This window comes from Antennarius striatus, chromosome 8, assembly GCF_040054535.1.
Source record: "Antennarius striatus isolate MH-2024 chromosome 8, ASM4005453v1, whole genome shotgun sequence".
Taxonomy (NCBI): Eukaryota; Metazoa; Chordata; class Actinopteri; order Lophiiformes; family Antennariidae; genus Antennarius; species Antennarius striatus.
Genome location: NC_090783.1, coordinates 16167730 through 16193690, shown reverse-complemented (window position 1 = coordinate 16193690; position 25961 = coordinate 16167730). Strand labels below are relative to the sequence as shown.

The following is a 25961-nucleotide window of genomic DNA, read 5'->3' as shown; positions in this document are numbered from 1 at the left end:
GTGTGTGCAACTGTGAGGCATATTGTGTGTGTGTGTGTGTGTGTGTGTGTGTGTGTGTGTGTGTGTGTGTGTGTGTGTGTGTGTGTGTGTGTGTGTGTGTGTGTGTGTGTGTGTGTGTGACGCACTGGGTGTCAGTTGTCCTGGGTGATTAGTGCTTTTATATTGTTCCAAGGAGCCTGGACGAGGCCCCCTCTTCGTTGCACCACAGCACAGCTGCAGTCTGCCTCTTCATCTTCGCTCAACAGCCTTCCTCTGCTCGCTGACACCCCCGAGACGACTCAGACCCGGGAGAGAATGAACTTGAAAACAGAGGCAGAACCAGCCGGGGAGAAGTGGACGAAGAAACAAGCGTGACAAAGTACATACTGTACACTATAATTAAAGAAAAGAAATGGGAAGATAGGGGAGCTAGAGAGGGATGATCCATTGATGCAGACAGGGGGAAAAGTGACAGAAGAAGGCTAAGGAACATGGGGGGGGGGGCAAACAAGGAGAAGTGGCATATTAGGAGGATTAGAAAGTCGATTTAACGCGCAGACTCTCTCCTCCACAGGATTTCCCCAGCTATGCCGAGGAGGCCTCCCCGGATTGAAACACAGGCAAGTCAGGACAGAGAGAGAGAGAAGTATGGAAGGAAAAGTGAACGAAGAGGGAGAAGGAGGGGGTAATATTTATCTTTTCAAGTCTGTGAACTAGTTTTGATTAGCATAATGAACCAATAAATTTTTTTGCCCCTCAAAAGAGAACCAGTGTATTCCCAGAAGTCACGCCAGAAATGAGAGGAACAAAAATAACATTCTTTCTTCATCTTGTTTTACAAATGGAAAACAAATTTGATGAAGAGAACTCACCTCACTGTTCAAACTACCCCCCCCCCCACACACACACACACACACTCACAAACACACACACATACACGCGATAAACATGTTGAATACACTCCTTTCACTCAAAGATCTGTAACTATTGCTTTTGCCAAGTTAAGGACATATGTCGACACGAGTAGGAAGAGAAGGGGGCTGGGGTCGGTCGGCAAGGGCCAAGAGTCTTCTATGGGAAAAGTATGTCTGCTATGCATGGGTTGTTTGGTGCAGGATTTGTGGGCCAGAGCATTGTTGCTCTCTTGACATTGAACTTGAGAGATCGGAGAAAAGGCGGGGGGCTAACCACACTCCTGGACATTGTAAGTGTGTATATTTGCAAGAACACACTCACACACACAGGCTAACAATTCCCCTCTCCCAACACCCACCCAGCCACCCCCACTTCCTTGGGACTCTGCTTTATCTTAACTGTCAACACCTGGCCCATGCAGGAACCTCTCTCTATCTGTGAACTTTAATCTGGCCCTGCTAGGCAAACAGCTCCATGCTCGAACAAGGAGAGCGATTAGTCTGTCACATTGCCCTCCAGTGCTGCAGCACAGAAAGGAGGCAACAGGGAAGGGAAAGGTAAGGAGGAAAAAACAAAGTTTGCGACAAAGGAGGATGTATAAAGTTGGTTGCAAGATAATTAAAAGAGACACAAACCACACAAAGATAGGAGGGTGCCTAGAGATATAAAACAGATGCCTGACTGACCCGACATGCACACAGAGCAAAGATATGGAGGCGGACTTCCACCCTCTGCGATGGTTGACTCAAGCACAGCCATGCAAACAAACAAGGGTAAAATATTTCCCCCAATCTTTTCCTTGCAATGGACTCCAGAGGAGTATAGTACTGCATGTGAGTTTTATACCAGGTCGTGACTACGCAGCAATAAAGAACAAAAGCATCAAATTCAGATATGTATGTAATACTTTTTATTTTTATTTTTTCAAGACAAAATGGCTGAGTGAATAATGCAGACAACAGCTGAAAATAGAGTGGCATCTCCATACTGAAAAAAAAAGAAGAAAAAAAAAGAAAAACAACGAAACAGTTAAGTCGAGCGAGAACTCATGAATGTCGGTCAATGACCTTTGGTCATCCAATAAAGAAATTAGTAGATGAAGTGAATCCACCAGGAGAAAGAAAAACGGACTGATTTCTTTCGCAGTGACTCCGTTCTGAACAGAGCGTGTGTGTGTGTGTGTGTGTGTGTGTGTGTGTGTGTGTGTGTGTGTGGTCATAATAAATAACGTCGGCCAATGCTGGAGGTCGACTTCAAGTTCAGTTCAGAACAAATAGCTTGAGCATAAATACAGAACACAGGATGAAATCAGGCTGAAAAGTCAAATGTACCTCAAAACCATCAACAATGATAACATGTACCAAATGTTTTTTTTTTCTTTCTAGGATGTCTGTTATATTTAGAATATGCCTTGCATACGAGATGTACCATATTTAAATTATATAAAGCACCATGGTTCTTTTGGCAATTAAAAAAAAGCTAAATTACACGACCAACAAAAAACAACTGCAACAAAAAAAATTGGTTTTCAGATTGATGTTGACTTGATTGCATATGACAAAAGTTCTTTTTCAAAAATGGCTGGAATGTTATCGGGTGGTACATGTTCAAGGACAGTAAAAAAAATTGGCTACCGAGAAAACCCAACAATAGCTTGTATTACTGCATATAAAATGGCAGGAGAGAAATATATAAAACAAACTAAAAAGATATGTACAACCACCTGTTTTTACCTCATTGTGGTCACTCCAGCGGGACTGCCTGAAAAGGCCATTACATGACCTCTCACCCTTTTGGGGAACACCACAACATTTATCTTATTCAAAAACATACTTATTTCAAGCATACAAATTATTCACACTATATTATCCTGCCAAATTAAGAAAATATATGGTGGCAGCTTGTTGGGATTTTTTTCACTACAGAAAAAAAAAGGGTACATTGAAACCTTAAAAGAGTACAGGCAAATAGTTAAAAATACAGGCTCCAACATAAATACTATAAGTGCCTACACTAAGTGAACATTAATTTCAAATACCAATCTAAATACAGGAAAAAGTCGACCATAAATGTGTTTGGAACATAGGAACTTACAATAGTGTGCATTTCCCTATGTGTTTTAAGATCTCTCTATATATTTATATATCATAAATCTCTCCCCGATGCAAATTTTTGTTCAACCTGAAGACTTGTGTATAGTAAAGGCAAAAAATGATGAGACATGTTCATAACAATTCATTACATAGTGATCAAGTCCTGGAAGTCTCCAAGACAAAAAAGAGAAACAACAATAAACAATTTCAAAGAATTTTGACCAAAAAAATTAAATAAGATTCTCTCCTAAAGATATTGAAGTGTTACTTTAAAAAATTCAACAACACAGTTTAATTATCTTTTGAAATCAAATTTGAAGAATCTTTACCTTTCTGTACTGAATGGTGTATTTCTATAGTCAGTCTGAAGCAGGATAGTTCTATGGCAGTTCCTGCGTTCAGACCATCAGGAGCCAAACTGATGTTCAGTTCTCAGTAAGAGACATGGCTGGCAACGGTTTCTAGGTAAATTTTTTTTGTCTTTTTTTTTGTTATTAATGCAAAGCAATAACACCACACTAATCTGTCAGCATAAAAGCAAGTTTTCCCTTGAGCATTTGACTGTAAACTGGGAAAATTGAACAGTGCACGTAGGTAGTCCCAGATCGGAAATCCGGTCCTCATTTTATACTCAACCAACTGTACCTCCGATTAGAGAGACAGATACAGAATCCAAGGCAGAGTGACAAGTGCTTTATCATCAATAATGACGGGATGGAGATAAAAAATAAAAAAAATTACCAAAATGAGATTTTGTATAAAACAAAATATGAAAACTGTACTCTTGAAAACGCGTATGGAAGGGGTGATTAGTTTGTTTTAACTGAATTCAGATTTTTGATTTCCGTTTAAGATCATTTCCAATGTGAGTTAAAAAGAAAAGGATTTATTTTTAAAAGTTTCTAAGATCTAATGTGGAAAATAAAATTAGCTCTATAAGGACATGAGCATTTGAATTGTAGAGACACCTGGCCAACCCACACCCCATCCACTACTCTGACTCTCCCCCACCCTCACCCTCTGACGTCCTCCACAAACCTTCACCACTCAAAAATCTGTCTGGCTTAGAACAACTAGAATCCACTCTGTGGTCTTCAAATGTCTGCTGGCAGCGCTACCTGCTCACTGAAGAAACATTATTCTGTACTTCTTACGAAAAAGTTTCATTTTCAAAGAAAATAAATCTGTGGGAAAATTAAGAGCTGTAGGTTGATTAAAACAACTCATCAGACTGCCCTCTCAGGATAGTTCAGACATACAGAAAAGCATCTTCTAAACCAAAACTCCTTTTTAGCATGTAACATGCCAGTAAACAGAATCAAAATATGGAGTACAACAATATACATGAGTCAGGCAGAGAAATGATTTATCAAAGATACACATAATGTCTTTTTTTTTGTTGTTGTTTGTTTTCTATCAGCTGGTTCTTTATACTCTGGTAAAGTCACAAAAGAACGAGGATCGTACAGGTACTTGATGCAAGGACCTGCTCACTCAATATGTGCACAAAATGTCCTGTAATCTTCTATAACTGAGACCCCAAGCTTATAGCAAAAAGGAGGATTAACTAATGCAGGTAAAATATTAAAGGCACTCTTTGTTGTCATTTCACACCATATTGTTCATTTCATTGCGGTTTGTCAAAGAAATATTTATTTAATGGCGCTAGTGCCTAGCATCTCATAGGCAGTCCAATTCATTTTTATATATATATATATACTGTGTGTGTGTGTGTGTGTGTGTGTGTTTGTGTGTGTGTGCGCGTGTGTACGTGCGTGCGTGTGTGTGTGTGTGTGTGTGTGTGTGTGTGTGTGCATCTATATTTATTTATTATCTCAATCTTGCATGGAAAATCTTTCACAAAGATCAGTTTTAAGTGTGACCCTGCTTGTTTTGATGTTTCAATAATATGACACTGTTCCCTATGTCTGAACAGAAACCTGTACATGATATGTAAAACAGTATGTGCTGTATGCAGCGTGGGTTCTCATACCTAACATTTTTATGTTGAAGAAATAAGACGTATCAACAGCAACAATGTACAAAGAAACCCACCAGTCAGACACTTTTTTCTTTCTAAGTAGCCAAAACACAAGCATGCTGTCCAGTTACAAAAAATACAAAAAACGTGAAAATTATTGCACAATAGATAGGCTCAAAAAGTTTTGCGTTTGATGCAATAGTATTGCCCCCAATGATGGATCACGCGTTCAGCTTTTTCCAGTTGGGGATGATGACAGGGTGTACTGGGTACTAGTGTCTGACCCTGTTGTCCTTTCCCCCTTATTTAGTGGCTAGTCACCCGGGGTCACTTTTTAGCCAGGGGAGCCAAGAGAGAGAGAGACAGAAAGAGACAGAGAGAAAGACAGAGAGATGCCAGCATGCTGCTCTTTGCCTACTCAGTCTTAATGTCATTTGCTAGGGGGCGGTCACTGTGCCACTTCTTCATATGTTTCTCCAGAGTGCTGTACACACTGAAAGGCATGTGGCAGATTTCACATTTGTACACGTCCTTGCCCATCTGTCCGTGGGTCTTCATGTGGCGGGTGAGCTTTGAGCTCTGGGCACACGCATAGCTGCACAGTTCACACTTGTAGGGCCGCTCTCCAGTGTGACTGCGTCGGTGAACTGTCAAGTTACTGCAGTTCTTGAACACCTTGCCACAAAATTCACAGGTGTCACTACGGCGACCATCCTTAGAGTTCGGTCTGCCGTTCCCATGGGGAGTACTGGCTCCGCTGCCAGTGCCGCTGCGTCCCGAAGCGACCCGTTCCCCGTCCAGCTCTCCTGGTGGTGTGGAGAAGCGCAAGCTGCCATTTTCTGATGAGTGCTCAGATGAGGAGGCAAAAGGCGATTGTCTGGAGTCCCCACCTGTGAAGTTGGTGAAGGGCTCCTTAAGCTGTCGTGAGGCGGCGTAGCCTGCTAGCCACTGGGAGTAGACGTTCTCCATATTTGGGATGGTGGGCGTTGGGGGGTCGACTTCCTTCTCCACCTTTATGCGCTTGGACAGGAGGGTTAGCGAGCCAGGGCTGTCCCTTCCACCCAGCAGTTTCCTTGATAGGCTCTCTGTGGATAGAGGTCCGAGACCGTTGATGGTAGTGGTTCCATCATCTGCCTGGTCTGACTCTAAGGCTGCGTCCTGATCAGCGGGCTCCCGGGATGAGTTGCGGCCATGCGGGTGTAGGGCATCACTGTTCTGGTGGTGGCGGGCCCCTTCCAGCCGTAGGCTGAAACGATAGTCATTCCTTGCTTCCCCTTCTTCAACTCCAGGTTTTGTCTCCATATCATCTTCTTCTCCCTCCTCCTCTTCTTCCTCTTCCTCTTCTTCCTCATCGTCATCCTCGTCCTCATCGTCCTCCTCTTCCTCTCCATTTTCGGATATTAGGCCATTATTCTCACTCTTGAACTTGGCCACAACTGACTTCAGTGCATCCGTGGCACTTCCCATCAGATCGCTGGTACCGGGTTCAGGAGAACTTGTGGTCGAGAGGCCATCATCTGACTTGGCATTTAGTTCCAAAGACTTGCTCTGACAGTGCGTCTTCATATGTCGTTTCAATTTGCTAGCCTGGGTGCAGGCGTGGTTACAGAGGTGACACTTGAATGGCTTTTCCCCGGTGTGGCTCCGCCGATGAACTATTAGGTTGCTCTGGAACTTGAAGGTCTTTCCGCAGAATTCGCAAGACTTGGCTTTGAGAGGTGTACCCGGCTGGACCGCATTAGATATGGCATTAGGGGTGGAGCGTGAGCCAGACGGTGACTGAGAGGTGGAGAGAGGAGGCGTAGCTGAAAAGGGAGGCTTTGAACCTGGTTGAAATGGCTGCAGCAGCCTTTGCATAGGGTTGGGCCTGTTGGGGGAAAGAGGCGGGGAAGCCCCAGTTGCATTTCCTGCCAGCTCACGGAGACGTCTGGAGAAGTCCATGCTCGGAGGGGCTTCTAGTGGCACTGAGTTCAGCCTCATCACCCTGTCAAAGGCGCTGGGATGGTGGGTTGCCAGGGCCAAGTCATCGGGGCTGAGGTGATGGCGTGGCGGCGGACTGAACAGTGGTGGGGTTCGAGGGTAACGCCCCTCACGAGGTGTGGATGACGACTCCCGGCCAGACCCCGAGCCTGGCATTCTAAGAAGGCTGTAAGGGCTACCATCAGCCAGGTGGACAGCATGAAGGGGTGGCTGGGAGGAGGCACAGTCACCCCCCATCCCAGGAGCTGCAGCCACTCGGGGGGTTAGGGGGCTGCCAGGTTCACTCTCCAGATAGATGCGGAATCCATGGGTGTTCTGGGCATGTTGAAGTAGAAACCAGGCACTGGTGAAGGGCTGCTTACAGGTGGTGCAGGTGTAACTGCTGGGCTCGTCTTTATCTGATGGTAAAACACACAGAGAGAGAAAGAAATAAAAATTTGTCTGTTGAAATAATAAAAACAGACATGGCAACTTTACAGGTGACTTAACTGCTATTAGATTCTATTATTATAATCATTCAGCAGCTCATTAAACATCTATGATGAGAGTGAAGTTTTCAAATGTATACAAAAATTCATTCCAATATTATTGAGCAACAAACAAGATTAATTTTCCATTCAATGATCTTCCATAATACACACTCATTTCATCACCAATTGAATTGGGCCAGGATGACTGTGTCAAAAAGGCCACAAAATCTTTTTTCTTATTTAGTTGGACTGCATTTTCACACAACATGAAAATGAATTGCAACAATTGCTATTGCAAAATCCAAGTTCCTGAAACCCACCCTATGTGAACAATTAAATATGCATTTCACCTTGTTTCCACAATCGCATTCACTTCAAGGGGGTGTACATTTGATAAAAGAATAAATAAAAATAATAATGAGAGACAACTCAGGCAGCAAATACACAATTTACACGGTTGAGCAAGCATAGGAATATTTCAAACGATAATTGACTTTCAATTGCGCTTGCATACTGACCAGAGATTTGCCTGACAATGCACGGCTAATCTCGTTAAACACACTCATCTCTCCGCTAATGCTATGTTTACAGAATTAGCTTGGCTAAAGTGTACATGTATCTGATGTTGCATATTAATGCTGGATACAAACAAGAGGTCACATGTTAATAAATTGTAGCACCGTTTATCACACAAAAAACACTTTGCAGCAAAAAGAGGCAAAGGGAAAATTGTGTATGTGTTTGTGTGTGGGTGGGGAGGTGGCTACAAAGATGAATTTCATGCGTTACTTTTCTATTTCTGATATTTCATGCTTTATGGATTTATTTAAATCCTCTCAGGTGAATAGAAAAGGAGAAGAAGGGGAAAGAAGAAGTGAAAGATATGCAAAATAAGAAGAATCCGCCACTTGCAAATGTGCTCCCTCTTTCATCTTTTGGCTTTCTTATCCTTTCTTCTTTTTTATTTTTTCTGTTTCACTGGAGGGAATTTTTCTGAAGCGTTTTGCCGATGCCGAACCCAAAAACCACGATCGTGGAGGGCAAGAGAGGGGAGATCAAGTAAGACGGAGAGAGGAAGATACGCCAAGTGTGTGTGTGTGCGATTGCAACTAGGAGAGATCCCTAAGATGGTGGATGGACCATCCTGCATGTTTAAAGCTCGCTGAGGCCGAGAGACAAAAGGGGTGAGGAAGAGAGACAGAGAAAACGGCTGTTGGGAGGAAAGAGGGATGTTGTGGATGAGCTATAGTTAGAATAGATTGATGCTTTGTGGTTCTTTCTATCTCAGGTGTCCTCGGAAACAGTGCCCCCCCGCACCCCCCAGCTCACCCACCCGACCCCCCTCCGAACAATCTCACTTAAGTATCAGAACATGGCATAAAACGTGCACCCAATCAAACCTCCACACAAACCTTTTTCTCTTGACTGAAAAGAGTGTGGAGGGGGGGGGGCGGGGTTGGTGAGGGGGGGGGCATACTGGTAAATTATGGATCATTACAATCTGCAAAAATTACAGTTAATTGCTTCCACCTGCAAGGGGCTTTGACCCACTATGGAATTTTTCCATCATAAAAAAGCCATTTGCCCATACATGTTTTTGCTGCCTCTCTCATGAGCACAAATAAAATGTGCCCGTTACATCGGCTCTGACCATATATTCGTTTTCTTGAAAGCACAGCATCACTCAGTGAAAATAACCTGGCCTCTCCTCCTCACTTCCCTTTGATTTCCTCAACACTGCCTTCATGTATGAGGATGGAGTGTGTATGCACGAGGAGGTGAATGGATTATTTTTTTTCCTGCTATTGTGAAGGACGAGAGAGAGAGAGATGCAAGATGAAGGAGGGGGGGGTGGGTGACTAGAATGCCGTCTTCTCCTCCGAGACAAAGCCACGTCCGTCAAAAGAAAGACTGCACTGATCATGGAAGAGAAGGACGGAGGTAGAAGGAGAAGGGGAAGGGAGTAAAGCAGGGAGAGAAGTGTGGCGTGAAGGAGACATTCCTAATGACAACCTACCACATTTCTGAAGGGCACAAGAGCCACAACAAAGCCTTTCAAAGTCACTCGTCAATTCATTTTCTTATGTATCAGAAACAGAGGCTCCTCTGCTATGTAATCACAAGCCCATCTATGGACATTTGTCAAACTACATTCACGCCACAAGCACCAATAATTGTTATTCCCATCCAGGGAATGGGCACATTGACGGGCATCTTCATGCTGCACCAATACTCACAACGCTGGGAGAGACGGCAACTAAATAAGCCAACTATTGTCCGTATAGCCACACTGAAAGGGATGAAAGATCAGTCATTCAAAAAGAGAAAAGGCATTCTGACAAGGAGTTTGACGACCTTCGAGTTTGTTTTTTTGTTGTTTTTTTACTGGTAAGAAAAGCAGAAGACTATGCAAAGGAGGGGCAGGTGATCGCATAAATAACATGTCTTTTAAGGGAATAAAGGAAAGCTCCTCTGTCACTCTCCCTCTGCTTCTCTCCTTCCATTAACTCCAGGTCTAAGGAGAGCTGAGGCTGGAGAGCAGCAGTGCTGGGGCTAATGTTGGATCTCCTGGTCCCTTTGAAATAGGATCAGCAGAGAGGAGAAACTGCACTGACAACCTCTACGCTGTCATTTCATAGCACAGGGCTGAAAGAGGGGACTTTTGGGGAGAGAAGACAGAGGAGATATCGTGACAGAGTCGGTGATAGTGGGCGAGGGGGGGGGAGGATCAGGAGCAGAAAAGACCGATGGAAGAACGTTAATCACAAAGAAAAGAAATAGAAAGAATGGCAGGGGCAGAGCGCAGAGGGGAGATGTAGAACAGCCAGAGGACGAGAAAGGAGGGTTAACAACTCCTTCAAAGATGTTTCAGCACATTGTAACGCAAAGAAGGGGGAGGCTATTATGATGTCAAACAGACATAGTGCACGGATATCAAGCAGAGAATATGAGCCAGGGTTCACGCAGAAACTGCAAAGCTGACCGACGAAAAGCCAGAGGGAAAATTATGAGGCCTCAAACAGCAGATATGGTTGTGTAGCTACTGACGCCACATTCACGCCGAGCAGCGTTGTTGACAACACAAAGCAATGCACGCAAGAGGTCCAGGATTCTGAGGCACTGAGTACACTTTGCTCATGCAGATTGCTCTATTGTTACTGACCCAGCCCCCCCCCCAAAAGGAAGTCTTACACACTACTAGTAAATCAGCACTTAGAGGGAAAAAAAGTATCCGCACCAATCCCATCCCCCCCTCAACTCAGGAGGCAAAATAAAACACCACATGGCACGACGTGACCGTGACCTTGACCTGGCGTTGGCAGGTTAATGACGCATTATGGACAAAACTGTCATCGACTGTTCCTTCGTCCCGTTATCTCCCCGTCTAGCCCGCCATCCTTCTGATGTAGCACACACACACTCCCTGAAACTTTCTCTTCACGCGTTCAAAAGTTGGCACATTTTACCCAACCTCTGCTTTCTTTTTTTTTTTTGGTTTTGCCCTTGACCAAGCCTAATAGTGGGGCTCAAGCTGGCCTGCCGTGACCACACAGCTCTCACTGATATTGGTCATTTAGCTAATGGAGGAACAAGCTAACAGGATTAGCCGCCACGTCTCACAAAAAGGAGAAAGAGGAAGAGGAAGGCCCACGGACTTGGCGGGGAGATGGAAGAACACCGTCGTTTTTTACACACCTGAAAGGTGATTATGCTAATAGCGGGTCTTTGCCAATATTCATAAGTGTTTATGGGCGTTGGAGTGAGCGCCATGGGAAGAAGAAGGGCTGTCGATACAGTGGCTCTTAAGAGTGCCTTAGCCATAACTGCCGTTAATGTGATTACCACTCTGTTTATGTCATTAGGGTATTCACAGTCAGGGATTGGACAGGGGTAAAGGGTGAAGCAGGAAAGGACAGGTTGAGGAAGAAGGGGGGCAGGAGTTGAAGATGCTAAGACACCCATTAGGGCACCTCTTTAGCGTTTTCTAAATTAACTCTTGTAAATGATTTAAAGGTCTGGAAAAACAAACAGTGCAGCGAAAGAACTGATGATTTAAATCACTTGTCGGATGGCCTTGAGTGTGACAGCGGATTTAACCAACAGCTAATTTCATACTACTGATGCTATATTGTGTGTGTTATCACCTAAATATGGTTTATCAGTCTCTATGAAAATATATGACAGGACAGCTGGCCAGCCTCGACCTTCCTCCTTACTTTCGTATCTCTCTTTTGGTCAGTGTTTTTGCGGCTTTAGCTGCACACACCAGGGCTTGTACACTCGAGTCTTTGTCCCGGGCCAGGCTCATAGTGCACCGGGCCACTGGCTTTAGACAAAAGCCTTGTTTGACCAATATTTGTTCATGAGACAAAGCTGGATGCAGGAAGTACGGTTTAGAGGATGGAAATCCAGCCAGGTAAAAAAACAGGTCACAATCCCTGTGTTTTACAGGTCTGATATGGACCAGGACCTTCAGAGTCACCATGAACTGGACAAAAAAAGAGAATAATCAACAGGAATATGAAAAGAATCTCGAAGAGATCAATCGACTGAGAAAGGGATTGGTAGACACGAGTGGACAAGTGTGGTTAGCATGATCAGGGAAAAGGGGGAGCAGACCCCAAGATAAAGATATACGGTGGCCCTTGAGGGGTTGTGCCCAGTATTAAGTCATCTGCTGTGGCTATGTCTCCAGTATACTTCTACACTTCTTACCTTTCCTTTCCTCCTCTCCTTCTCCTGAGAGACGATAAGAGCAACAGTGGAGCCGGGGCTTCTCTAAGCCACAGAGACTATTATAAACAGATGGCAACTACACGGGGGCCAATGAATGCATGCGCCATACACAAAAGACAAATGTGTGTGTGTGCGGACGTGCCAGGGAAGTCAATAACTATGTTCACACTGCAGCTGAATGTGACATTATTCAGATTTTTTTCTCAGATCTCATCTTTTTGCCTTCACATTCGTGAACAGTATTTGACCCCTAACAGTGTAAACAGATCTGTACCGTGACCGTGAAAAACAGATAACGCCACTGGTATGACAGTTCATTGTCAAAATGATTAAAATTGTGATGCGGTTATTCATTTCTTGCATTTTTTTGACGTGGTAGCTGAAGTATGGTGACTGTCAGTAAGCTTTTTATGGGCTAAGGGCAAGAAGACGAAAACGGGATTTGATCACTTTTCTCATTTACCCTTTAAATTTACAGCATCGGGTCACCTAGTCGTTGTTTCTACAATCCTCTATTTGTCTTAATCCATGATTCCTGACAAAACATTCATGCTCAGATGGAGAAACACTATGAATTCTGATTTGACTGTTCACATTGCTGACACAACAGGAATCCGATTTGTATCTGAATAGGAGCACGTATGAAAGTCGCCTCAAACAGAAATGAGAAAATCAGATTTAATGAGATAAATAAATCAAATTTGGACCAATTTTGCCTGCAGTGTAAACAGCGTGCTTCATTTGTTTTTGAATGCATACGTTTCTTTAATGCACACATGTCATTATTTGCAGGGATAATCTAATAAATGTGTACATGTATTAAAAATTAGCATTGCTCTTTGCCGTCTGCTTCCCAGCGTCAACCTTACTGCTTTTGATCTTTTACTGGTTGAACTATGTTTGAACTGACCATCCGCCCACTCATCCAGTCGTCCATTTCTTTATCCCTCCATCTATCCATCCATCCATTCATTCTGTCGAAAACCCAGCTGGACTGCTTCGTGCTCGGGTGCGGTTTGGTCCGGTAGACCTTATAATAGGCTGGGCCAGCCGTGTCTTTGATGCAGATCATTATTTGCTCTCTGCTTACCATCGACGGTGGGAGGCCGCATGCTGTTGTTTCTCATCTTAGCTCTAATGGCATAGTGAAAAGACCTCTGGGCTTATAAGCTTAACCAGTCTAATTAAATGGACCATATCTTATGCAAGGATCCGCCAAGATTATTTATTGAGTTGGGATACAATTCACAGGATCAAACCGCCGTCAACAAAAGCCAATGCTCAATGGAGTAGGTATTAAACAAAGGAGTTGAATCAAAGAAACTAAAAACTGCCAAGTGTCAGTTTAAGCACACATATCCAGATACATAAGACGACTTAATCAAGCAGGAGTATTTTTAGACTCAGGCAGTATCCCAGATGGGTGAGGAGTCTCTCAGCACTTCAGAGGGGAGAAGTGAAAAGCATCCTGTCAAAGAAAGTATGTGTCTCAATAAAACAACTCGAGAGGATGAACACAGAGCAAAATGGGCTAATGAAGACTGAAACTGAGTGAAATTGAATTCACCAGAACGCGCCGTCAAACAATACAATGTGCATGTGTGTCGTTGTGTTCTAAAACACAGGCTGCAACATTCAGAGGACAGCGTCGCTATCTGTCCTTACAAGCTTCATCCTTGTTTGAAGTGCACAGACAAGAAAGGCTTGGTAAAACATGAGGCCAGCAGCCCAAGATTCACTATCTCTGCATAGCTCAGCTTATGACAGGCTGGCGTCCCAGCAGAAAGGATGGAGGGGAACCAGGGAGGTCGACTAGCTGCACATTTCTGCATAAATCTCCAGATAGATAGCATCAGGAGAAGAGAAACAGGGGAGGGAAACAGGCAAGCAGCAGAGGATGATAAGGCCCCCGGGGCAGGGCATTTGACACTGTCAAAACTGTTTCGTCTCTGACTATTGGACAAGTGGAGCGCGTTAAGAGCCTGCGCACTGTTTGCCAGGACATGATTCGGCTTCACCGGAGCATACAGGGCCCTCTATCTGACCTCCCCGCCATCCCACTCCTCAGTCTTCACACACATGAACAAGGCCAGATAGCAGGGCACAAACACTGTATGAGTTAAGACTATGAAGATTTGAAGGGGACGTGTGGGCTGCCATAATCAACAGCTTTACTGGTGAATATTTTTGAGCGCCATGAGGCAATATCAGAAACAAGAAGAGGCCAACATGTCATGTGCAATTTTACAGTCCCAAAAAAACAAGTTGCAGCTGACACACTGTAATGTGTCTGACTGACTCGAAATAGATCCTAATACTGTTGCCATGTCAAGAAAATGATGAACAAAGACTGCAAAATGTCAGCTTCACCAAACTGACATGTCAGGGCAGTAATTTCTAAATCACTTCTATTGCTGGCCGAAACACAAGAAGTCATGAAGACTTATCATCCTTTAGATCCCAGAGAACAAGCATTTATTCTTTTTTATATACTAATGACAGTCATACAGGACTACCTGACACCCAGTTTTCACATCACGCAGGCTGATATTTTTTCCGTCTGTTTGGTATTTAACCTGACCATCAAGACAGAAGCGAAACTCATTAAAAGACCAGCAAGAGGGTAAAAATTATAGTCGGTGGAAAAATAGCTTTTTGACATTATCTGTACATAAAGGATGTTTTATTTCAAAGAGACTTGCATTAAATTTTATGTTAAAATAAATACACAAGTGGACAAAAATTGTGCACCACACTGGGAATAATTTGTCACACACAAGAAAAATATTCTAATTTAAGATGAAGAACACAGTCGAGGAAGAGTAACAACAAATGGTTCTGCAGACTCAGACCTGTAGCCTCTGTGCTGATGGAGATTCAGACATATACTCACACACACTCACACACACACTTGAGGTTAGAGTCGGTTCTTCTTCGCCTTCTTCTCCGTCCTTCATGCGGCCTGAGCCCTCCTCTGTTACACCTCACGTCACGCCGATTCAGAATACGCTCTGATGACAGCACTGAGAGAGGTTAAAGCGTTTCCATCGTCCACAACCACACAAAGTTTATCCCTCAGCCTTTTCTTTCAGCCCTGAAATACTATATACCCTTGACCTTTGACAAACACATAAACAACTACTGTCTCTAAATGTGTCTTTTCTCAAGCTCAAGATGAAGTCTACCTTTGGCTGTAAACACCTGTGCCGAGACACACACCTTTTCCACCCACTCATTTATATCCAGGCAAGTGTGAAAAAACGGTCTTCACACCACTGAGAGAGAAAATAAAGATACTCATGGTTATATTAATCACAATGTGAGTGTGGGCATCAAGATAGATTCTGATAAGCGGTAATGAACCACTTTTCCATGCCCATGCAGCCCCACGGTTAGCGTTGACCTCTGTTGTTTGTTGCTGAACACGCTCGCAGTCGCCCCAGAAGCTCTCAAGCATGGGCCATCACTTAGATAATAACTGAACAAGGGCTGATTTAAACACGCAGTTATTTTTTGCCCTGTCCTACCACCTCAGGGTGACTGGACCAGGGCATGTGAGCTCGGGCCAACCATAGCAGCTCGTTATGCATATGAGCCTCAAGGCATAGTGAAGGGACATGGTACTTTAAAACAAGAGGGCCAGTGTGTTGGAGTATCCCGTGGCCCAGAGCTGTGGAGGATGAGGGTTTAACAGGCGTCCCATCTGCTGTGTGTGACTCTGCACACGGTGGTCGATTGGTTAAGGAGGCATCAATGGCCGGACTCTTTAGATCAAGTAGTATCTCAGGGTCAGACGTAGAAGCAAAATGAGATATGGAAGAAGATGTTCGTAGACATCTGGCGACTTCAGAGATGAGCTTTCATCTTTGAAATTGAATATGTTTTACATTTTGAATAAAGGATCACATAACCTCATTTTGAGATGTAAAATTCAGAGCAGTGTCATAAATACTAAGACATAAAAGTTCCCGAATCCTGTAATAAGGACACGGCTGATGAACCACTCCACCCCACCAACAAGAATTCATCCAACCTTCCATTTCCCGTCCCATTATTAATTAAATGAGGAGCAAACAGTGCTGGACCACTTCTGATACCGAGCACTTTCCAAATCCTGATTAAAAATGCAAAATGGCCTCATGTTCAGCCCTAATTCAGGCCCTTGAAGGCATTCTGACAGAAGTAGGAAGAGTCACTGCACAAAGAAGAACAAGGTCAGATATCCAAAGTGGCCTACTAATGTTTCCTACACTGCTCTGCACTAGGACTATCCTAGACTTCTTATCAAGCAGGGCTGCACCTCTGAAACAAACGCCCCAAAACAAACGGTGCCCGAATGAAGGGAGCATCAACATTGTACTGCACATACCAGGAACACACTCCAGGGGGTAGAGGAGATTGGATCGGTTAATACCTAGGTGTAATGTTTACCATCAGATGGATGATGGATGTGCCGTGTGTCTGGCCATGGCAGACCACACTCCACCGAGGTTTGCCACACAACATTCCTGCCCATTATTTGGAGACATGTGGTCTGATTATTTGCTCAATGTGACAGATGCCAATAAAAAATGTGGGCATTAACGAGTTAATGTGGCTGAATTCATCTCCCAACTGAGGATAACATCTGCATTTGCCCTCATGGCACCTCAGGTTGTACGAATCTACGTTTGCCATGCCTACCATTGTCTTTTCAGTGACAACCTGTGTGCACCATCACCATCCTGCCCAAAATACAGCCTCTGGACCCATCTACAATATACTCCCAAACGGTGTTTCACATGCATAGGTCCAAGTAGTAGCAAGCATGATATTAATTAAGGTAGCCAACCTGTAGGTTCCTTTGTGCCCAGCTGTAGAGCATAAATCAGGCTTTTAACGAGGCTAGGGCCCTAAGATCTCAAACCATGCTGGAATGCAACCTGCACAGCCATGCCAAAAATCTGTCTGGGTCTAGGACTCCTATAGATCACCATGTTTATAAGGGGGAGCTATAGCGACTTACCCTGGGGAGGAAAGGAGGGAACAGAAGAGCAGGAAAGGAGGGTGGCACATGGGGGGCGAGAGCTATTTCTATTGGGTCACCAGGTTTAAGCAGCCATGTATGGTGCTGGTGTGTTACATGCTTGCATATGTACGGCACCACATCAAATCCTACCATTTTTTTATGAGGACTGTAAGAAACAAAGGTAACTGAGGAGAGATAATAAAGCAAATGGCGCTAATTAGAGGCCGAGAGATAACGAACGACAAAGACATAAGGGGGATACAGCAAGAAGTACCATCTCCTCTGGTGCATCAGCCACAGTACAGGAATCCTTTGTGAAAAAAAATCAACAATATATTTCTCCCTCTAGATATTAATACATCGTTTAGAGAGAAATGATAAGGAGCTTCTGGATGGCATGAACAGGAAATGCCCCTGCCTGCTTTTTGGTGGCTGGATTTAGTCATCTCACAACAGTACATGCCATCATTTCTGCACATAAGAGCTTTGTGAACTCAAACCTTCAACAATAGGCAGCGGGAAAACACACATATGTGCACTAACAAAAAGATGTCGCAAGTAAATACACATTTACCTTCACCAGAATACATTATGATGCCACGTAGATGGATCCCAAAAAAAAAAAGAATAAAGAATAGCAAAGCGTTTAACTGTAATGAATCGTCCGCTGCATCAATTAGTACAGCGGCACTTTCCAGCGCCTCACTTACAATCTTGAAAAGCATACCTGCTAACCAACCGCATAAAATAAGTCCGTTTGGAGGAAATTTGGATTAATGACTGATCAGGGGATGGGTAGCACTAGTTTCTATGGAAGCACTCTGCAGCACCACCTGAGATTTATGGGGCAGATGTTTGTGCCATTGCTTCTCCAACAGACGATCAAACTTCATTTACAGAGGGCCGACTTACTCCATTTTGGCCTCACTTCAACAACGAATATAGAAGAATCACATTAACAAACAGCCCTTATTATTGCGAATTCTTGTGCAGTCCTGCACTCCTTTTCTTCTCTCTCTATGGGCCCTGGCAGGAATGTAACCCCATCCCAACATGAACTCAGGTCCCTGTCATTTCGAGAGGGGCTGACAACCTCTGACTGACGCAGATGTCATGGGGGCATCGACCTCAGTGGACCGCTTGTGTTGTCGTCCAAGAGATGAACTTTGTAGGTTTGCACAAGGTCAACCTGTAAAGATCATATATACTCATTCCATACATATCCAGCTGGCAATGCACAGAGGAAAACTTCGGAGACAGCAATCTCTTGTACCTTTGACACAGTCATATAGATATATGAAAGACATAAAAAGATATGTTTGCTCTTAAAACAAATGGTCTTTATTGGTCTTGTCCGGTTTCATCACCTGTGCAGCACACAGAGGGGCAGATGATGAAAAGAGGAATTAAGAGCGGTGAAAGAACAAGGATTTTATCTGAAGAGGAAGGGGTGTAGTTGAAGGGTGTCAAGCATGGCATAAAGAGCTGTGGAGAGGAGAAGAAGGTAAAAACAAAAGAGCAGTGGACAGCTTTACACTGCAGCACCCCATCCTAGATTACATTAGTGGCAGCTGCTTCCTTTGTGTGGTTTTATTGCCCCCCCCTCCCCAAAAAAAACTGCTAAAATTTCATTTAATCTGCCAGAGAAACTCAAGTATCTGTCAGCCACTGGCTGAACTGCTCTCACGTATCAGAGGCAAAAATAACGCCAATAATATCATAATCCGACATTTTGTGCACTCAGAAGTCTCGTCTGCGCCGTCGGTACGCGGGAAACTGACCCAGCTCTCCAGGTCCAGGGGGTGGGGCCTAACGGCGGTTCACAGACGCAGACGACGTCCCCTCTTCTTCCCTCCGTCGCTCCCTCTTTATCTCCACCTCCTGTTCATCCTTCCAAGTCATTAGCTTATGTTAATCACTAAAACTAGCAAGAGTGACCCTCAATTTCATTTAGTATGCCGCTACGTTTAACAGCAGATGACAACACAGCTGCTGTAACTGATTTATTATGGGAAACTAATTGCACGATGGAGCTTATATTTTGTGCTAATTATTTGAAGTTGCTCACATTCTCAGATGTGGATGTATACAATATGTGACAAAATAAAATCCAGTCCTCGTAAAATATATCCCGCGCACAAAATCCATTCCTGCAAATGCAGAAATCCCTTATTTCTACACTCATGTGTTTATTTTGTCTTGAAAAGTAACTTTGTGTTACTGTGTTGTGTTTGCACAAATAATATTCTTACCCCGCAAATTAATTTGCTCAGAAGTGAAGCGTACAACATGGGTAAACATTAACTGGGATCTAAGCCATAGACGAAATGAGCCAAAAAGCAGAACGTCCAAAAAATATCCTTCAAAAATATAAGCTGTATCTCAACTGCCTACTCAATATCCTGTTCCTAAAGACCCAGATACCCCAAAGTAAACATAAAAAAAGCCCTACAACATTTTGCTGGCTGTGTTGAATGAGACAGGGATGGAGATGACAGCAGTGGTAACTGACAGAAAGCAGCAGTGCAGGCAGCGGTTAGGGGCAGCTTCCTTCCTGCGCTTTGGGTTCACGAAGCAGTACGTCCACATACGTCCAAATACATTTCATTCACATAAACTGAGGGGAAGGAGGGCTTGGAAAGGGGCTATTTTATCGTGTTACTCCAATGCTGTTGCTTAAGGTATGAAGAAGACGAGGATAAGGCCCCCGTCTCTCTTCTCCGGTATTAAGGTGGCAGGAGTGAGGAAGAGAATGACCAGGATGTGGGAGGTTAAAAAAAAAAGGAGCCCAAAGGAGGCAGGAAAAGGCCAAAGCTCCGAACAGAGATAGAGATGAGGAGATCTGTCCGAACCTGAGCTCTACTCCCTCAGTCGGAATGGGACCAATCACGGATGATGACAGGAAAGGAGTGACTCTCCATTCCGGAGGCGCAGGTCTCTCTTTCATCCTCTCAGGTTTGGCTTAAGCTTAAGAGAGTGATGCCAGCATGAGCGTAATGACAGCAAAGTATGAATAGCACATAAATTAGAGCCGTTGTCCAACTCCTTTCATTCAGTCTTGAAAGATGGACAACTTCTTCTTTTCACTGTCTAATTAAATCTATTCTTGGGTTTATTGTAATGCTTAATCCTTTTCCCTGGTTCTGTGCAGCCATAACTTGAAAGGTGGTAATTTGTTATAAACTATATAAGAGCTTCACATCTTATACTTGGCTAAGAAGGATTGAACGACAAAAAAATAATAATTTTTGAGTAAAAATTTAATTTTCCTTGCCTTAAATTGAGCTCACCTGCAGTTTCATCTTTAAAGTACTGATGCTGACAATGATATTGATCGCCTCATCTAATCCTCAGTAAGAAGCACATATGTGATTTTTTTTTTTATTCACTATACATCCACAGAGAAATTTTTAACCAGAAAATGTAAATCCATAGACACAGATGCTGGTGGTAATTTAAAAAAACAAAAAAAACAAAAAGCAGCAGGATATGAACAAGCTAACATGAAAGACAGCCTTGTGATTTTAAGGACTGTTTAAAAATGTTCCTGCTCAGATTTTTAAAAAAATGTTGATGGACATTACGGTTCACTAAAGGCAACTAAAAGAGCAAAAAAAAAAAAAAAAGAAACCCATCACATAAGCAGAAATGAGTGCTAATGAAGATGTAGCAAGCTAGGGGGGGCTAGGGCAAATTAACCTTTTTAATTGGAGAGTGGTGGTCCTGTTTGGACGCTGCAGTGGGATCCAGAGTGCTGACAGGTGATGAGAGGAAAATGGCAGGCCTATTACAGGCAATCTGGCCCTGCAGCTTGGCAGAGCACCGCAGTACCAGAGTCTGGGGAGAACAGGGCATGTCCAGCATGGACAGCGTTCACTGCCAGATCAACCACCAGTAATGAAGGCTGGCCGCCGTAAAGGTGTAAATACTGAATGGTTATCTTGGCACTTTGAACTATGGAGTTAAGGGTTGTCATAAGGGAGTCTAGCTTCTTGTCTGATAACAAAATACTACCTGGTCAAGAAAAACGAGGTGGGAGGGGGGGGGGGTAACAAAAGAGAGAGAGATAGCCAGGTAGATGAGAGGAGGAGAGGGCGCTAATACACACAGCATATACGATCAGATCCCTCCAATTGTTCATAGAGGATAGAAAGAGAGAAAGAGAGGGAGAGAGAGAGACATCGAGAGAGGGGGAGAGAGAGGGAGAGAGAGAGAGAGAGGATAGCTTCCTGTCTGCGTCTGGATGTGAGGGATGTGTTTATGTCTGGGGATACAAGCAAAACAAACATCAAGGTCAGAGATGCTGGAGTCGATCCAAGCGATAGATAGCCCCTTCTTAAGAGGGCCGCAGGGCCGTTTCAACAAACAGCCCCCCTTAGGTGGAGGGCTGTTAAACAAAACCTTTAGGTGGGATTTCATATTGAACATTAGGACCTTTAAACTCTTGGAGCTATTTCCCAAACCTAGGACACCTCAACATGACAGCCGAAATAGACTCGTGAGGAAATTGTGCCGTTGGTGCGTCTCTTTCTTTTTTTCTCAAAGGATCTCTTGATGGATCTCGGGTGTCATCTTCTCATGAATTGTAACGTAAAACCATCTCGTTCATTGTCTAACTGACCGGCAGACAGTTGACGTAAACATAATCCTGACGCCCGGTCTTTTGCACTGACCCCATTAGCCAGACGTACGTGGGCATCTCTAGGTCAGCGCCGCCAAGACAACAAATCACAGACCCTCACCTCAGTTTGTCTCCCACCACCCTTATCCTGATACACGTATAAAAATGTCTTTGTGTCCGTCTGTCTTTATGTGTTTAGCATAGCATGACACACGGAAGACCACACTGGACTGCTTTTTAGTCACATCACGCAAGGGATGGTTCGAGTCTCACACTCTGAACACACACGCCATACACCCCCCCAAGCAACCCGCGTCCCATCAGCATCCTCTGTCCGCATCTCACATGCAAATTTATCGCTAACTCTCTTCATCTTTGTATCTGTCTCTGTCCACACACACACACTGTCACAAACAGCCTCACACACACACACACACACACACACACACACCAGACGCATGGCCGAAGAGAGCAGACTACCATCTGCGAGTAGTGGCCGGCTTTGTCTGGGGGGGGGGGGCTAAAAGCGCCAACACGACCCCCTTTCAACAAGTACACACACACACACACACGCACAAACCATACACACAACCTTTGTAACAGACCCCCCCCAACACCCTCCCCGACCAACTGCTTTAAGTGTGAGAGCTCTTCTCGTACAATCTGCACATACATATGCAAATTTGCAGGGGGGCATCATAAAAACAGCCATAGTCACACACACACACACACATACACACACACACTCGGGAGTAAAACATTTTTGTTGGCTTCAGCACCAAAGTATCCACCAATAGAGTTTAGTTAAAGAAAACGTGTTTCTGAGAAATAGAGCAGGAGATGGGAGGCTGGGAGAAAAGAGCATTTGAAAAGTGAAGATGAAAAGAAGAGCCTTCTTTATAAATAACAAATTAAAGTGAGCGTGTGTGAAATACATGCAAATGAGATTGCATACATTTACATGGAAAACGCACACGCGGGCACACAAACATAGATTATCCATGTTTGCCCTGAAGCATGCGTGTGATGACTTCATGCATAGAAAACTCCCTTCAACCGACAGAAGACGCGTCGCAGCTGCCACAGATACAACGTCAGGTGAAGGTAAAAACACAAGATGCCACAAACAAGTTTATTTTATTGACTGGTTATTATTTAAAGGGTCCAAAAGGATTTTTAACGTGGAATTTTGATGCCCAAACCTGGTTCTCCTCTAAAAGAGGGACACATTCATCAAACTTTCACAAGCGTAGATGTGTAATAAGTGGAAATTAACAATACGAAGATATTTGATACAAGATGAATCAACGTCTTTGGCTGGACTAGAACTTAAAGTCTTTTGTCGGCTAATCATTTGTCATAGCTGACGACAACGAGGCCCTGAGCGACGACAGAAGAAGACAGAGACAGAAAAAAAGAAAAGAAAAAAAAAGACAAAGCAAGAGAGATTTTCACCTGCAAGGCTCACTGGAAAGCTGACACCTAATCCTCTCCTTTTCTCACGTTAACCTTGTCGTAGCGCGGCATACAACCCTTCACACAAGATTCAGCGACTCGCTTCCCTCATCTCACAAGTCCACGGTGGCTTTTTTTTAAACTTTAGTTACGATTACAACTTTTACTTTTTAACTTCAGATTGCAGCTATGTGGATGTCCCAGATCTGTAATCATTAAAAATCAATTGCAGAAGCGCTTTAATCAAGATGAGAGCGAGAGGGAAAAGATAGCCGTAGCCTGAATGAGGAGTCAAATTAAGAGTTTCTACAATCTTGGAGTGATCAAATCTGAGTTCCTCATATTCCTTAGATGTTCGCGGTGTGACAGATCTGTCTGATCTGCCATCTCCAGGCAGGGTTTGTGTATGTGCTGAAAGCATTTGAAGTGTGAATGAACAGCCGGCTGCTCGAAACTCAGGGGACGTCCATGAGTTGTAATTAGGAAAGGAGTTTTGTTTTATTGCACGAACACCAAGCCGGTTCCCGTTATCGCCACATGTGTCCGTGTGGGATTCACGGATCAACCGGCACATTTGAACACGTATGGCTGACATAAATAAGAAGATTTGTCGCCCACACAGCACAACAGTCCATTATGTACATCGTTCATATCAAATTCTCCTCCCCATTTTTCACCACTCTGCTGTTTTGCTGTGGTGTTTTCAGTACACAATGGCTGCGGTGGTGTTAAGCTCATGTTGCCCCATCAAGAAGAGAGCACCAACAACAACAAAACACTTTTCCCTAATCTTCCCACCCTGTTTATGACCGGATCTTTTCGTCTTTCGCTTTGTTCCCACGCTCCCTCGCTTCTTTTTTCTCTCCTCTGCATTGTCCTATGCCCTCAGGTTAGAGGTTCTCTCTGTTTCCTCCTCTTAAAGCGTGGAAAACAGAGGATGAGAGGCGGCGAGCTGGAGGGAGAAGCGAGAGAGAGAAGAGAGATCTGTCCGTCGAGCTAACCGGCCTGAACCGGTTCTGACATAGGTGAACCAGAGACGTGTCCTCTTTTGCCTCTGGACAGAAAACAGCCGTGGTGGCATTCCATCCGCAGTCAGCAGGTAGGGGGGGGTGGGGGGTGTACATGTGTGTCTGCATGTGCATGCGGGTGTGCCTGTCTCCTAAGACCTTTGAGGCCTGGACCATTGCCAAGTTCATCTGTTAATGGACAGCTACGAGGAGAGCCTCCCCCATCCCCCACTTTCCCTCCCCCGCTGTCTCTCCGGCAGCCATGCCTGCTCATGACCCCCCTTAACCTCCCCAACCCCCAGCCAGGCCTGCCCAGGGCCCTAACTCTCCCTCTCCCTCCTCCTCCTCCACTCCCTTTCTCTCCCCTCCCCTGAAAGCTATATCATTCCTTTTCTCTTCCTCCTCCTCCTCCTCCCCGATGCCCCCAAACACTTTGTGCTGCTCCTATTGAGGATAAACAGACTGCTTCAAGTTCAGGGGACACCCTGGGACCCTTTAACAAAGCCATCTATCAGGCTGACTCCTCCGGCCAGGGTGGACCCCCACCCCCCCCCCCCTACCGCTGATGCTCCCGCTCTGTCCCTTCATCTGGACACCAACCCGACAACTTTCTTGCTCTCGCCTGAGTCAGACAATTTCCCCATTGTGTTTGTGGCCCTTCCCGGCCCTTACAGGAGTACCCCCCCCACACACACACCTCCCATACTCCCCCTCCACCAATGCACCCCCCTCCCCCCTCTCCTGTTGAATCGAGACAAACCCATGACATGAAGGAATGCCACGAAGCGGAGAACGGAACACAAACGTAGGGCCGCTTTCCATCCACACCTCGGAGAGAGACTCGTCTCCGATTCCCCCCAGTCAAACTGTCAACAGCTTAATAGTCAGGGAAGAAGAGACAGGAGACCCGGGAGCTGGATATAAACCCTACGGAGATTAGGAATGCTGTGAAACTGAAAAGGAATAAACCCCCTCTCTTGGATGAATGCAGTTTTTTTTTTTTTTTTACTTCAATCATAAACTTTTTTCTTTTTTTTTTCAAGTCAAGCTCAGATGGACCGACAGGAAACAACTCGGTTCTTGATGTTCTGACACGTCGTGTTGTATTCCATGTGTTATTTTGTGCTCATTACAGGCAGCGGCAAAGTTCACCACAGCACAAAGAGGCAAAAATAAGGACACAACAGAAGAAGAGGAAGATGAATTGTCACGCTGAGCAGCGTGTCATTGTTGCAGTTGTTAGAAGATGAACTAAAAATCTTGCAAATTAAATCGGAAATAAAACGACTCTTGCTCTTTGTCTCATGCAAGTCTGACAGTGACGATTATAGGAATGCTTTAATACCTTTAATTTAGGACTATTTCAGGGGATAGACAGACTCCTGGCTGAAACCGTGACACCCCAAGCACATCACATTCACAAACACACATGCATTTTCTATATCACCTATTTTACTCCCTTCCATCCTCTTCTTTCTGCTTGTCCTCATGTGTCTCTTTCGAACACAGGTGCAGCCGCAAAAGCCCAGCAGTGGCTGTCCTCTCCAGTCTGCTGGAAAGGGTAAGGGGGGGGGGGGTGGACTGGCCTGCCGGTTTTAGAGCGCTAAATTATCCATTAGATGTTATCAAGTTGTAGCAGGGTGATGCCATTCTGCTAGGAGCCATCAATGTTTCATGAGACCCGGGCACGGCGTGCATTGGGATGCAGTAGCAGA

The 25961-nt window shown here is 44.4% G+C and overlaps 1 protein-coding gene across 1 annotated transcript in view; it reads right to left on the bottom strand.

The window, feature by feature from the left end:
- Positions 1-1837: 1837 nt before the first annotated feature.
- The window catches only part of LOC137600690 (B-cell lymphoma/leukemia 11A-like), a 34404-nt gene continuing 10280 nt past the window's right edge, over positions 1838-25961 (bottom strand). Inside the window, exon 3 of the mRNA XM_068322436.1 lies at positions 1838-7346. Within this exon, the coding sequence (XP_068178537.1) occupies positions 5383-7346 (1964 nt within the window). The 3' untranslated portion in view covers positions 1838-5382. The remainder of the gene's footprint in view (positions 7347-25961) is intronic.